This window comes from Paramisgurnus dabryanus, chromosome 10 (assembly GCF_030506205.2).
Source record: "Paramisgurnus dabryanus chromosome 10, PD_genome_1.1, whole genome shotgun sequence".
NCBI classification, from domain to species: Eukaryota; Metazoa; Chordata; class Actinopteri; order Cypriniformes; family Cobitidae; genus Paramisgurnus; species Paramisgurnus dabryanus.
In genome coordinates, this window is record NC_133346.1 from 10,787,527 (window position 1) to 10,802,700 (window position 15,174).

The window sequence follows — 15,174 nt, forward strand, 5'->3', positions numbered from 1 at the left end:
TTATTGTTTGTTATTATGAACGAAATTGTCTTGTAAGGATAAAATAGACACCCAGAGATTTGTTTACCGAGTAAGATTGTTATTCCATGTAAAAGGCACTTAGCAAGTAACCTCAACATAAATAGATTTGCATAATCATTTACAATTTAAGGTACCACTTAAAGGAGACATTTTTTAAGATGTAAAATAAATATTTGGTGTCCCCAGAGTACACATTAGTTCAAAATGTCATATAGATAATGTATCATAGCATGTTGAAATGTGAGCAAAAATTTGCCGTTTTGGGTGTGTCATTTTAAATGCAAATGAGCTGATGAAATGCAAACACTGATTATCATGATGGGGGGTTGTTGAAATTGAAACTCAATTGTGCTGTCAATTATTTGATCTATCTCTCTCTGCACTAAATGGCAGTGCTGTGGTTGGATAGTGCAGATTAAGGGGCGGAATTATTATAATAAGATCCCCCTTCTGACATCACAAGGGGAGCCAAATTTCAATGACCTATTGTTTCACATGCTTGCAGAGAATGTTTTATCAAAACTTAGTTACTGGGTTGTTATCTTTTTAAATTTCTAGGTTGATAGAGGCTCTGGGGACCCAATTATACCACTCAAAAATGGAAACGTCCGATTCTCATGTTATGTCTCCTTTAAGGCGGTTGCTAGGGGTGCTGCACGTGATACATAGCATTAGTGGGAGCAGCGATCATAGCTGTGTTTTATCATAAATAAACACAGCTATTGACCAATCAGAATCAAGGACTGGATCAAACTGTTTTATATAAGACCTACAGCATAGCTGCCAACTCTCACGCATTCGCCGTGAGACTCACGCAATTGACCCCATTCTCACGCTCTCACGCCACACATCCATTTTCTCACGCAGGCTCGTGCCCACCATTTAGATTCCCATTGAGTTTAATAAAAGACATTAAATAATTTTATAAAAATACCTAACTGTAAATACTGTAAAACGCCTATCTCTATCTGGCGTGCCTCAAACAGCATAAAGCGCTCGTCAAAGTCAAAATGATGCGAAGGCGAATCAAATCAAAGAAGGTGGAGTTATTGTCTACAAATGCCGAAGCGCCAGCTACAAACTACAGAGAGCGAGTGCGCGGCTGCGCGATGGTGAAAGAGCAACGCACGATGTAAGTAGCTAAAGCAGTGCTCACAGTATTGACACTTTTATATTTTAGCGTACCTTCACTGTCTTATGTGCCACCACTTCTCATGGTGCTGGTACTTTGCTGCAAAGAGTCAAAGAGCATTTCACTTTATGTGGCGCTGCGCAGGAAGTTCGGCAGCGAGGACATCAGAGTACCGCGAGAGCAAGTCGAAATGTTACAAAAGGGTCCGCCTTTACCTTTGCTATCGCGTGACTCTGATGTCATACGCCGATCAGTCAGCTCCGCACCAGTCGAACACACAAAGCGTCAAGGTCTGGATGAAAAGCAGAGAATTGCCCGGATTCCACGCACGCAGATACCCTCAGAAAACAGCAATTTTAATCAACCATCACTCGCGTCACGTGTGTATGTTTGCAAGCAGTACAAGCCTGCGTGATGTTTGCGGTGACAGGTTTTAATAAAAGAGAAAAAGGTCAATTTATATTTGACATCTATAAACAATAATATATACGAAATATAATTATATGGTCTTGACGTACACATTATCTCTTGCTTTAGTTTAATATAAACTACTAATTTGGTTTATTTGATTGTGACAGTCCTCTATCACCAATCACAAATCATCACTTTACGCTTCTCTTTCTCACTGGATAAACTGAATCAAAGCTGCTGTCATCTGCAGTTATACATTTTACAGAGACCAGTATTCATTAGATTTTAAGAACTTTTTTGGCACTTTTATCAGAAGGAAAGCATAAGTGTATAAAACAATAGTAAAGACTCTAATCTCAGGCATTTAAACTCAGTAAAAGCTTTTATTTCAATTTAATTTCTAAAATATGATTCGATTTGTATTGAACCATTTTAACGCAGTCTTTTCCAACTATTTAACACAGAAATAGCTAAAATCCACACTATTATCAATTGGCAAATGGTTAGGACTTATATAAAAAATTATTACCACAACCCCCCCCCCCCCCAAAAAAAAAAAAACTCTCACTCCAAGCTGAACTCAGAAGTTGGCAGCTCTGCTACAGTACTGTAAGAAACTTTCATAATACTCCTCAAACAAACATCTAGCACACAACGAGAGTACAATACTAGTTCAGAAGTATTGATAAATGCTTTCAAACGTTCTCGATTCAAATCAGCCCACTTGCTTATTTCAATCGACAGTGAAGGACAAGAGATTATTTTCTCAAACAAAAAAGCTCGACAAAACCGTAAGCTGGAGACAATAAGGCTCTAACCAACAGACTTATTTTCGCTGTCACAGTTTGTCGTTTCTGGTTTGTGCAATTTGGCACATCTGAACGGCACAAGTGGTCCATCTCTGCTCTCAAAGGGACAAATGCATATTGACAACATGCAATTTCTACAAAACAACAATACTGCTTTCACAGTCAGGGAAATGACTACACTGGGGGCCACATTTACAGAAAGAACCATGAAGCAAAACATGATATTAGAGATGTTCAAGGGGAGACACTTTGTGATTTTATACTCCAAAGAAAAATATGGGATAGTAATAACTGTGGTCTTCTGTTTTTATTCCATTGCCTTTGTATTGCCGTCTTTCTTCTTTAGGGTTATGGGTCCGGTCTGAAGAAATGATCAGAGAGATGACAAGGTATTGGCCCATTTAGTGTGTGGCCTGGCCAAAGAGCCGCCACAGTGTCATTACACCACGACCGGACCGAAATAATTGACAAACATCTGCCACTAATACTCTCTCCAACAGAGGCATCCTGTCTTTCATCCCGTTACTCAGGTGGACTCGAGCTCCTTTCAGAGGAAAATAAATCAAACAAGAGTACGAGTCCATTCTAGCAATGCAAATTAATACTGAAATATCAAAACACTGATTAATCCTGGGTCTTCGAATTGTGTGGATGGTCATTCATTCTGACAGCACCCCGTGCTCCTGCCTGGCTCTGTGATGGTGGCTCAAATGATTAGGTATTAATGAGAGACAAGGGAATGTTGATGTAAGGTAAAGTAAAGTGGAATTAGACAGATAATGTTGAGCAGCTCGCTGTGAAATCAAATTAGCACCCTCTCAATCTTATCAGCGAGAAGCTTATTTTTTTCTTGAGCAACAGTCTATTCAAACCTCTCTGGTTTATTCTTCTCTTCTGCTCTGCTGCGGATATCTCAGTATCTGATTGTTCAGTAGGGCTCAATGTTAATACAAAAACTTTTTCTGAGAATCGGGATATGATCTTGAGATATCTGCTTTAAATATTACCACACTGAACTTTCAACACAAAACTGTGTATTAGAGACTTTATTTTTAAGATATGAAAAAATGCCTTTTATCAAGTTTATAACATTATAAAGGTATCAAGTACTACCTCTTAAAAATTCAAGGGTATACTTAACATTGCAATATTCTATTATAAAAGAAAAATTTTCAGATAGGCGAAGCAGAGTGCCTAAAACCCCCTTAGCTGTTATAAAATGCACTGTAACACCACTGCTTTGAGGGGCTTATTGCTTTTATAAAACGGTTACTTCATATGCATAGCAGCATTTCATAAAATAAAACTCAAATAAGTTGTAATTATATTAGTAAAAATATTAATCTTCCACCAAACAAAGTAGTTCCTCAAAATCAAGTGTATTTACACAGGCAGTGATGGTTCTGCAAAGCAAACAGTCGTAACGTAAACCTGATACGGGCTTTAAACAATATAGCAAGTGGAGAGAGATGAAGAGGGGCGTCACGTGAGCTCTTTTGGGCTCCTGGAAGATGAGCCGAGCTGCTACGCTCTGGAGTGGTTTGATTGCCGGTGCAGGAAGACCAGCAAGGAGAGCATTACAGTAGTAAAGACTAGAGATTTCAAGGACCTGGATAAGGAGATGTGCACCATGCTCAGGTCCCTTCATCAACAAAAATCAAATGCTCTTCTTGTCTTAATTAAGTTTAAGGGTTTTAAAAATCCATAACTCCAAGTATGAGCAAAATCCTTAATATATAAGCACCAATTATTAGGAAATAAAAATGAAGATGAAGACACATGCACATACACAAGCGAGAATATTGGATTCTTATGCAGGTTAAACCTGGTGGGCTTAAAGGAAATTGCAAGGATTTGCCTCTCCTCATCAGCATTTGGGTGCTGGAGAAAACAACAGCTGATGTATTTTAGGTATCAACAAAAGACAGTCAAATTGCTGAGAGATTTTATCACGGAGGACTCAATAAAGCACTTTACCTACAAATGGGAACTGGTATTGGATGGTAGTATGAATGTTTACTTGTCATGCTATAAACAGCTTTAAAACGCTAAGGGTACAGTACGTCTCACAGACGTCTCATTTAATGCTGCGAATGAAAATGCATTGAGAGAGGAAACAGGCTGCTATGGGACCTAACAAGCAGTACAAGGCCAGTGTCCAGACTCTCAGTGGTACTAACAAGCTATATATCCAGCACATCAATGAATCACAGGATTGTCAGCCACCAGCGGTAAAGTCAGTGTTGCAAAATCCAAAAAAGCTAATCCATGTTACATTAAAATACAACAGTAATAATTCAAAATAAATCACTTATACATAACTCAGTAATGCATTTTTGTGATGTTGGCAAGATGTACACCCTTAAACATAAAGTTTGTGAAATGGTTCTTCATAGTGATGCCATAGAAGAACCATTTGTGACCCTGGACCATAAGTAGCACAGGTATACTTGCAGCAATAGCCAAAAATACATTGTGTTAAAAATATAGATATTTTAAGCAAAAAATCTTTAGAATATTAAGTAAAGATCATCTTCCATTAAGATATTTTGTAAATTTCCTATCGTAACTAATATTTATCATTAGTCATGTGTTGCCAAGGACCTAAATTGGATAACTTTGAAGTTTAAAATAGTGATTTTCTTAAAAAGTTTATTTTTTGCACCCTTAGATTCCAAATTTTCAAACAGTTGTTTCTCGGCCAAATATTGTCCTATCCTTACACCCATACATCAATGTAAAATTTATTTATTAAGCTTTCAGATGATGTTTGAAACAAAAAAATGTACTGTTAAGACTGGTTTGTTGTCCAGTGTCACATTTCCACATGCACCTTTGGTCCATGTTTTTACGTCTGTCAAGTCAGTAGAAGTCTGCACAAATTAGGCTAAGTTTTGTGGATGTTAAAGGCACTGTATGGATCCATACATGTTAAAACATTTTACTGTAGTAAGCTTTATTTTTAATAGTGTATAAAATACTGTAATGTGAAAAAGCTGCAATGCACTAGAATGCAGCAGATGAAAATTCATTATGTTTGACGTTTGTGCACGTACAGCGGTTGAATAGTTTGTTCCTACTACTGACATGAAATACCCTAGGTATTTTTTACCATATGATACAGTTGATTTATTTCTGAAACAGGCATTTTGTCAGAAGTTATCACTTTCTTGGTCTCCCTCCAAAACGAATTTCAAATGGCAACCACAAAACACTGGGGAAAACAGGCCTGTTTGAGCTGTAACACCCAGCTAAACTCAATGACTTATTCTGTTGTATTATTCATTAATTGGCATTTTAATTGCTTCAGCATTCAAGACTACTAATCTTCTCTGTCAACTGTATACGGGTCTCTATATGAACAGCTCAGATGCGCTCTGTTGTAAGTGCGTCTGACATGCTTTCTTATAAATGAGCATTTTGGATCAGACTCTTAAAGGGATAGTTCACCCAAAAAAAAAAAATTAATTAATGACTCACCCTCGTGTCGTTCCAAACTCGTAAGACCTCCGTTCATCTTTGGAACACAGTTTAAGATGTTTTAGATTTAGTCCAAGAGCTTGTTGACCCTTGGAAAATACACTTTGGTCCAAAAATTACGACTTTATTCAGCATCGTCTTCTCTTCCACGTTTTTTGTGAAGCGCATGCGCAAGACTAAAGTCACATGTCTGCAGTGACAGGGATGACGTGTTACCCTCAGACTGGTAACGAAGCCCAGGCACACAAAAAAACAGCTGGGGCGCACCAGATAACACGTCAGCCGCGTCGTATGTTGTCGGAAGAGAAGACAATGCTAAATAAAGTCGTAATTTTTGTTATTTTTGGACCAAAATATATATACGATGCTTCAACACATTCTAACTGACCCACTGATGTCACATGGACTACTGTGATGATGTTTTTATTACCTTTCTGGACATGGACAGTATACCATACATAGGTTTTCATTGAAAGCTCTCTGACTAAATATAAAACATCTTAAACTGTGTTCTGAAGATGAACGAAGGTCTTACGAGTTTGAAATGACATGAGGGTGAGCCATTAATGAAATTATTTTCATTTTTTGGTGAATTATCCCTTTAATGGAGCCTGCTAACAAACCGGGGTTAAGCAGATTTAAAGCAAAAGTATGTTATGAATGTATAATACGTGCCGAGAGCAATAAAATATAGCTCAATCTTTAGTACTATTCGGACAGAATTCGTTTTATAGGGGGTAGATGGAGCAACTTTACCACAGGACATCTGTAATATTGATGACCAATTCGCACGAGAATAGAAATCTCCGTAAAACATTTAGAAGTGGGAGGGGTAACTCGATTATCCAGCGCCGTCACCTCCCTTGTCGTCACGTGACCATTAAAAAACTCGAAATTGGACCAGGGAGGAAACACTGTGTTTAGTTTTGGTTTGGAGAGAACGCTAGTTTCAGAAATAGTTTGAGAGCATGGTGCATAACCACACAATATGGGAACGCGTTTACGGAGGTGTCATTTAGCGGCTTTTGCATTTGAGCTCATGTTTCAGAAACTTTGTGACCTCTCTTTCTCACTTAAACGTTTGGGTGCACATATTAAAGGTATTTGTATATCGTTTGTGTGCCTTTCTGTACCCCATCGATCCCACCAATTAAACCACAACTGTCCTCTTTCTTAACTTTCAACCAATCAGCCGCCATTTCCCATAATGCTCTTCAGACAGTGCAGCACTTCAACACCCACTCACTGCCCTCAAACTCTCTCAATCGCTGTCATATAATTCTGTAAGAGGGCTTTGAGTTAGCCCACACCAGAGAGAATTTGGGCAATAAATCGTATTTTTTATGTAATAGCATTGTTATGTTTTGCCCCAAGGGTAATTGAAAGTGCCAGAGCTAGTTTTCGGGTAATGTTCACCTGAGGGGTGGAAGACATTTCTGAAAACATCACCTAGGGCAGCAGGTATGATAACAGTAAACTTTGTTGCTGTCAGAAAGAATGGCAATGTATCTGTCGCTGAACATTTTATATAACCTCACCAGAGGTTTATAACTACGATAAAAGTTTCAGCTAGCCAATGTATATGTGGACAGGTTTGATTTAACATTCAACTACAGACTGTTGGTTACTGCACTGTATCAAACATTACTTTAAAGTGCACATGCATCTTTCATTTACGCTTTAAAAGCTACTAAAGGCTAACCGTGTAAACTTTTCGAAGTTTCATCTTGAATATAGTTTACAACACAGTCATAGACTAAAAGCCACAAAACTGTAAAATGTGATGTCGTCTTTAACAATTAAAACAGCTACAAACTAAATTATTCTGCAAACTGCAAATTCTCAAAAATCAACAACAAATTTGTTATAAAAAAAAGGAGATTAGATCAGTTCGAGAAAATCAAAGTATAGAGTGCATAGGATTGTTCCCAGCTAATATGATTCTGCATTTCTTGTTTTACAAACAGCCAGACACTTCAAACATTTATTAATCCATAAATCTGTGATCTCCTTTACTAGTATGTTTTGCTATCTCTGCATACCGTACAGGTTAAGCTGTATTTAAGTGGGTGTAATCCTACTAAATGGCCCATAATAATATCTACAGAAGGTTATGAGCTCCTATTTATTCATTACAACATATGAAGACTCCAAACGTTAGTGCACCATGTATTAATCGATGTGCTTTCTTAGTAAACACGCAGTACGCCATCAACTCACACGGTGACCCATTCTCCTTTATTCTTTTTGTCCCCACCCCCACATACATCATCACTCCACGCTCTCTTGTGCATTATGGGTAATGCAGTCCCGATTGTTACACATCAGTACACCAAAAATACATCCTGTAGCCTATAGCTTACTTTTTGTAACCTTGTCACATGACCCAAACTTGCAAACACCAGTAAGGACAGCTAAATACTTTCTTTGTTTTCAGGTTACAGTAATTATGTTTTCTCTATCCTACACACAAATATGATTATATTTAAAGCATTTGACTATTTGTGGGAACCATCTAAAATAACAAGATAACTAAAGTTACTAATCTTTAAAAAAAAGTGCAAATAGCAGCCAAACCCACACGCACAAAGTTCACAGAAGTACTAGTTAAAAAACAAAATCTGTCAAATTTAATTACCACTTTTGGTTTTAATGCATAAACATGCAAAATATGTAAACCAGAAAGTACTGAGATTAATACCAAGCTATAGATTGATTGTTTGAACTGATTGACTGAATGAATGTTTGAACTCAACTGAATAAGATTCGTTTGTTATACAAATCACAATCTACATTCAACTTTACATACACTAGGTTACAACAAAACTTATAAAACTTTTGTCAATTTTAGCTCAATTTTATATGATTTAAATAGTGATTCTATAGTTAGTTTTGTCATTACCACCTGATTAAAAAAAATGCTTAAAACTTTTTCAACAACTTACATAATTTTTGTTTTTATTATTTATAAACGAAGTAAACATCTGACATTTTCAATAGCAGTCTTGTTACAATAAATAAATAAATAAAAGCCGCAGGTGACACACGTCACGCGCTGTCATGCTTGTCAACACACTAACAGCTCCGATGCCCTTTTCACGCGGGAAACGAGACACATGACAGTTGGATAAATGCAAAATCATAACCGTGTACCTGAGGAAGACCGTCTCTCCTTGTCTGACGGTGATATTGTCCATCTGTTTGTTATTGGAATCTCCTTGGCTGCGGACGGGCAGACCTGCGGGAAGAAATAACAACAGTCTGAGACCCACCACAACACATCTCCTCCAGCATCCGTCCAGCATCTTCATCTCAACACTTTCCTTGTGGACCAACAGCAGTCCCGCACAGTGTTAGTTAGCCATTACAGTTCATCTGTTAATCCAGATTTCCTTCCCAGGTAGAAAACAAAATCCCCGCGTACTTAAAGTAGGCTACACAGCGCTTATCTACGAGTGCGCAGTGCTGTCACGCAACTGTAATAAACTAAAGATGCATGAAGGAAATGTGCGCTTTAGTTGCGTATTCGGTCGTTCTGCTTTCCTAGATCCTATTGAATTTAATATTCACATAAAAATCAGTTTTTCCTAACAGACTCAAACTTTAAAAAGTGAAAGCTGCAGAGCGCGAGCGAATAAACGTGGCAAACGTCACCACAGCTGCGCGTGAACAGATATGGTGCGCGTGTCTGACTCCTCAATGCATTTACAGTACAGTATGAGCCTGAGCATACACGCCTCTCTCTCTCTCTCTCTCAAAAGTAAAAGTCTCCCTCCCAATATGAATTAATGCTGAAGTATACTACATTTTCTAGACCTTACCATAGTAAATGCTTAAGTAGCTTATACAGTATACTGCAGTGTTTAATACAGTTTAACAATTCACTACACTGTAGATAGTTAAAAAGCAGTGTATTAACGACAATAATAAACTACAATAAACAATTTACTATAGTAGCCTAAACATTAAAGTATGCTAAATGTATTCAGGTCTGGTGCGACTGTGAATGGAAGTTATAAACACGCATTGCTTTTTATTAGTTCAGCTGCGCAAAGTTGAAGAAAGCGCGTTGTTGTCATGGCAGCGGCGCATACGCGCGGTGGGCAGTGTACAGTACAATGAGAGCGCGCAAATCAGATGGTATTGTCTGGAGTAATGTAATCGGGCGACGGTCGATTGATTGCCTGGCTGTAGCAGCCCCTGCCATTCAGCACAATTGTTCAAGCAGCTATCAAGGAGGGAAAATTGAGCTTTGTGCACAAATCATAAAAAACATGTTCTGAGAATCGAGGTGAAGGATTTCCAGACAGAGAGCATGAAAAGAAAATCGAGGCACGCAATTAAATGTCCAGTATTGCATAAATAGGCAAAGCTGGCTTCAGACACCACCTGCTGCCACAGACCAGGGGTTCAGCCTTGGAAAGAAGTCATCAATTCACACAAACGAGCGCAGTGCTTGCTTGATAACAAGCCATACCTCCTCTGAGAGGACAAGAGCGGGCAAAGCATTTATAAGTGGAACAATTTACGGAAAACAGCAGGTTTGCTCCTCTCCCAGTTCGAAAATCATCGTAATAGCATGTTTCCTCGTGGATAACTCTAGAGATCCAAAGTCAACAGGTGACAATGACAATCACATGCAGAGTGGGACGTTGGCTGTCGGGTTAAGATCACATGCAGAACCACGGCTCTTCTTTCATAAAATAACATCCCTTCAATTGAAGTATAGTGAGAGAGGCTTTATTTGAAGCATGCCAACAGGAAGCACACATCCGTGCTGGCATTTGTGGATGACTCATTTCTCTGCAGTGTTACGGGTTGGGGAGATGATGAAGCTGAAGACATAATTCTCAAATACCATCACTTTAGACCGTGTACAATAAAAATAGTTCCAGTTGAATGATCTCAACAGGAAAAAGTCACTTTGAAATACTGCAGCATCTGAAATATTTATTTTGCTTACATGATTTCATTACTGATTATTACATTTCTAATAGCTCTGACTTGACTACATTTTAGTATCTTCCCACAGCAAAGAAAAATCATAAATGAAATCTCTATAAGACATCAGATAGATTAAAGGGATAGTTCACCCAAAAATTAAAATTCTGTTATCATTTACTAACCCACATGTTGTTCTGACCCTGTTTGAGTTTCCTTCTTCTGTTTAACACAAAAGAAGGTAACCACATAGTTGATGGTACCCATTGACTTCCATAGTATTGTATTTGTTTATCCTACTATAAAAGTCAATAGTTACTGTATGGTTACCACGATTTATCTTCTTTTGTGTAAATAATTACAGAATTTACATTTTTGGGTGAACTATTCCTTTAAATAGAGAGCTAATGGAAACAAGCTTAAGGCTCCTGTGTCTCAGATGTTTCTCTGAGTAAAATATATATGAATTGTCAGTGTATCTGACTTTCGGTGTAGTTTCAGTGTAGATCTCAACAATTTCACATATAGAGCTCAGATTTGCCAAGTTTACAATCCAAAGTCAATATTATTAATACTTTTAACTTGATCTCAAATGTTTCTCATCTAATTTTCATTTATTTTACAGCTCCATATGCTTAACAATAGTCTTTATTACTAAGCAATTTAAAGGGGACATATCATGAAAATCTGACATTTTCCAAAATCACCAGTGTTAAATTTTCAGGGATGGTGTTAAATACACAGTGTTGATGCTGTTTTAACACTATCTGGTAATAAAATAACACTGCCATTGCTAGGCCAGTGTTATATTCACGACAGTGTCAGTGTAAAACAAGGGTGTTATCAGATTTCACTCTGAGCGGTGTAAATCAAGCCACGCCTCCACTAAACATATCCTGTCAGGGATTTTACCGCCATTTTCTTTCACAGGAGGACTGAAGAGATCAGGTAAATCAGTCTCATAATATTCACATGGTTTAGCTAAATTAAACTGTTATTTCTCTGTCTGACTCTACGCAGCCATATGCCAAAAAACCTAAATAAGATATTTTTCCCATTTTATTTCCCCTTTGTTCGTTATTTGGTTCAGTTTAATCGGAGCTACCTTGTGTTACGTTGTTCCCTTGTTAGTTTAGTATAAAGTTAAACTGCTAGCTAAAAGTTTAAAACCAAGAAGGATAATTTTAACAGGAGATATGAACGAAAGAATTGAACCATGATAAAACGCGACATGCACTACAAATTGAAGGTATGAAATTAAGTTGAATGAAAGCTCGTTTATTCACCATATGATGCTCGTTATAAGGTAATCACATAGGCTAGATACCGTGAGTTAACGAGGTCGTTTACATGCACGTGAGTGCACGGATATCGGTTAATTATTCAAATTACTGAAAAACACGGAGAAAACCGCAACCGCATCGTCATGTGTTTTTCTAAGATGTATGCAAACAGGGGAAATATCGCCAAACCAACAATTAATTTGACCAAAACCTCACAATATATCATCATTTGTATGCACAGATTGGATGCATTGTGTGTTGTAAGCTTTTCGTGGCGCTAGATGTCAGACAGATGCAAATGGCAAATACATACGGAAGTGTAAAACGTGTATGGCGAACATTTGTTTTTTTCTGTCATTATAGATGCTAGTTTGGTGAAAGTTCACACTGAGTGCTTCAAATCATTCAGAAGAGATGCTGTTTTTAGGGCAGTTTATTAAAGAAGAGAAGACCTGACATGGATATGATTCCCAATGAGAAACGACTGCTAATACTTATATAAATTCATTACAGAAGGTAAGTTTATATATTTATACATATAAATCATTTTATTTGACATAACTGAACAGTTAACCAATCTTTTTAGTATATGTAGTTTTGTACATATTATTATTATTATTATTATTAATCTGGAAAGAAACTCACATGACCTGCTGCCAACTTTAATAAAAATATATTATCTTCTCATACATCGTTTTGCTATTGATGTCATATTAAATAGCAATCAAATTGATTACTATTTTGAAAATGTATAAATGAAGATTCATATTGTCTTGAGTGCTGTTTTTAATATAAAAAGAATGTTGAGTTTTCAGAGTCTTTATTGTCATTTTTTGTGATAGGACCCTACCAGACTATATTTGAATACGGCATACCCATGAATTCTGGAACTGTTATTCCTTAACCCAGTTTGGAGGATAAGAGCTTACCAACTAGTTATGTGAGTACACACAGTACATTTGTACTGTACACTGTCTCTAACTCTAACATGATTTATTATACGGAGATGATTTTGATTCAAATAACGGTTAAAACTGCACCCTTTTTGGTATTTTCTTGACTCTTTGTGTCTTTGAAATCTGCAGAAATATGCTGAGGTGATGTATTGCAAAATAGCCAACATACAACAATATGGATGACCCTCTGTCTGGTCATCAGGAGTTTAAATATGGTAAGTGTAAATGGGTTTGCTGCTTTTACGGTTTTAAAGTTTAACTGTATACTCATGGTGTTTAAATTCTGTTTTGCTAGGACGGGACAGTGATGTGGCAGCTTTTCCCTGGCTCATTCACCTCTTGCCTTTCATTTGTGAAAGGAAGAAAGAAGAAAGAGGGTCAATGTGCAACTGAAGCTACTGATTGTGCTATGTAAGTTTTTTTTAGTATTTTGTTCTAGTTATTTATTCAGCGTTTAGTTTGCTTGCATTGTTCACCCCATGTAAATGCATACAAGTTCATAAATACACATCAAATACATTCATCAAATACACTCTTTTAAAACACTTAGGTGATGAGCATCAATCCATGCTTTGAGGGGAATGAATCAGCACAGCCCTGCCTGCTCTGCGTTGGGAACAGAAGTTGCATCCAGAGTTTTTGCATCATTCTGGACCAAAAAGCCATTCCCTCCATGATGAAGACCACTGATGCAGCCTTCCACTACATCATGAGTAAAACAACTACAGAACTAAATACCAGGTTGGAACGTATTTAAGAAAAATGAAACGTCTTTTGAATTGAAATGTCTGTTTTGTTATGGAAAAATCTTTAGTATTGTGAAGGATAAGCATTTCTGCCTGCCAGTAAGGTAATTGCAGTGTATTTTAATGTTCAAGTTTTGAGTAGGGTGGCTAATTTTTTTAAAACTCTCATTTGATTTATTAAAGACCTTATAATAAGTGGTTTTCATGTCACTGCGCTGTGGTATAAGATAACTTTCATTATTCCATACTGTATTCTGTTTTTTAATTGTAGCTGAGGTATTTAAATAAGCAGTGTTAAATGCAAAGTGTTGTGTGTATCAGTGTAAATATTAAATGTGATGTACTTTAATAAAAAGAGGTTTTGCAATATTTCTTGTCATTTGTCTTTTATATAAACAACCCATTAGCAACAAAAGTGGCTATTAATCAGTATTTTAACACTTAACATTGTTGAATTCACATTACACCGGTGTTGACTTTAAATTAGGAGTGTTAATTTTTAACACTGTATTTCTGTGCCAACACCAGTGTAGTGTGGAAACAACAACGAATAGTGTTGAACAAAGTGTAAAATTTAACAATATTGAGTGTTAAAATAACATATAATGAGTGTTGTTAAATTAACACTACACTTTTGACTAAATTAACACAGTGTAGTGTGGACACATATACACACTTTTCCAGTGTTAAATTTGACACCCTGGGTGTTATTTTAACACCAGTGATTTTGCTGTGCATGTTTAAGTGCTAAATTGGGTCCCCAGTGTTTCTATCAACCTAGAAAATGTGAAAAAGATCAACCCAGTAACTTAGTTTTGGTAAACCATTCCCTGCAAACATGTGAAAAAATAGCTAATTGAAATGTGGCTCCCTCTGTGATGTCAGAAGGGGATAATGCCACCCCTTAATCTGCACTATTCAACCAAAATGCCATTTAGTGCAGAGATCAGCTCATTTGCATATAAAAGGACACACCAAAAATGGCACATTTTTGCTCACACCTACAAATTGTCAATTCTAACATGTTATAATAAATTATCTATATGATATTTTGAGCTAGAACTTCACATATGTACTCTGGGGACACCAAAGATTTATTTTACACCTTAAAAGTATTGTAAAATGTCCCCTTTAATTAATAAAACACACCTGATACAATACATTTTTTTCCTCTGGGTTTAAAGGCAGTGTCAAAACATGTATGTAGCCCGTCATGTGTGTTGTTCGTAATTTCAAAATATGTGTTCTGCGCGTCAAGTGATCCTTTTGCATCATGTGTCTTGTCAAAATAACACGTCTAATGGGTTTATCATAAAAGAGACGATCGCGTTTGCCAGATACTCGCATAATCTCATGCGTAATCAGAGTTTAGTGTTAAGGGAGTGTCTTGCGTGT

The 15,174-nt window shown here is 37.0% G+C and overlaps 1 protein-coding gene and 1 long non-coding RNA gene across 5 annotated transcripts in view; one reads left to right on the forward strand and one right to left on the reverse strand.

Moving 5' to 3' along the window:
• The window catches only part of ntm (neurotrimin), a 358,155-nt gene that overhangs the window by 90,141 nt on the left and 252,840 nt on the right, over nt 1-15,174 (reverse strand). The window contains exon 2 of one of the 4 annotated variants that reach the window (XM_065259412.2): nt 9,007-9,091. In XM_065259412.2, coding sequence (XP_065115484.1) covers nt 9,007-9,091 — 85 coding nt within the window. Of the gene's footprint in view, nt 1-9,006; nt 9,570-15,174 lie in introns of those variants that run through there. The other 3 variants (XM_065259420.1, XM_065259409.2, XM_065259429.2) reach the window with 3 other exon arrangements.
• Nucleotides 11,499-14,090, forward strand: LOC135738478 (uncharacterized). The gene is made up of 5 exons (XR_010528706.2): nt 11,499-12,593; nt 12,920-13,017; nt 13,163-13,248; nt 13,329-13,444; nt 13,584-14,090. It is a non-coding gene; the product is annotated as an uncharacterized lncRNA (long non-coding RNA).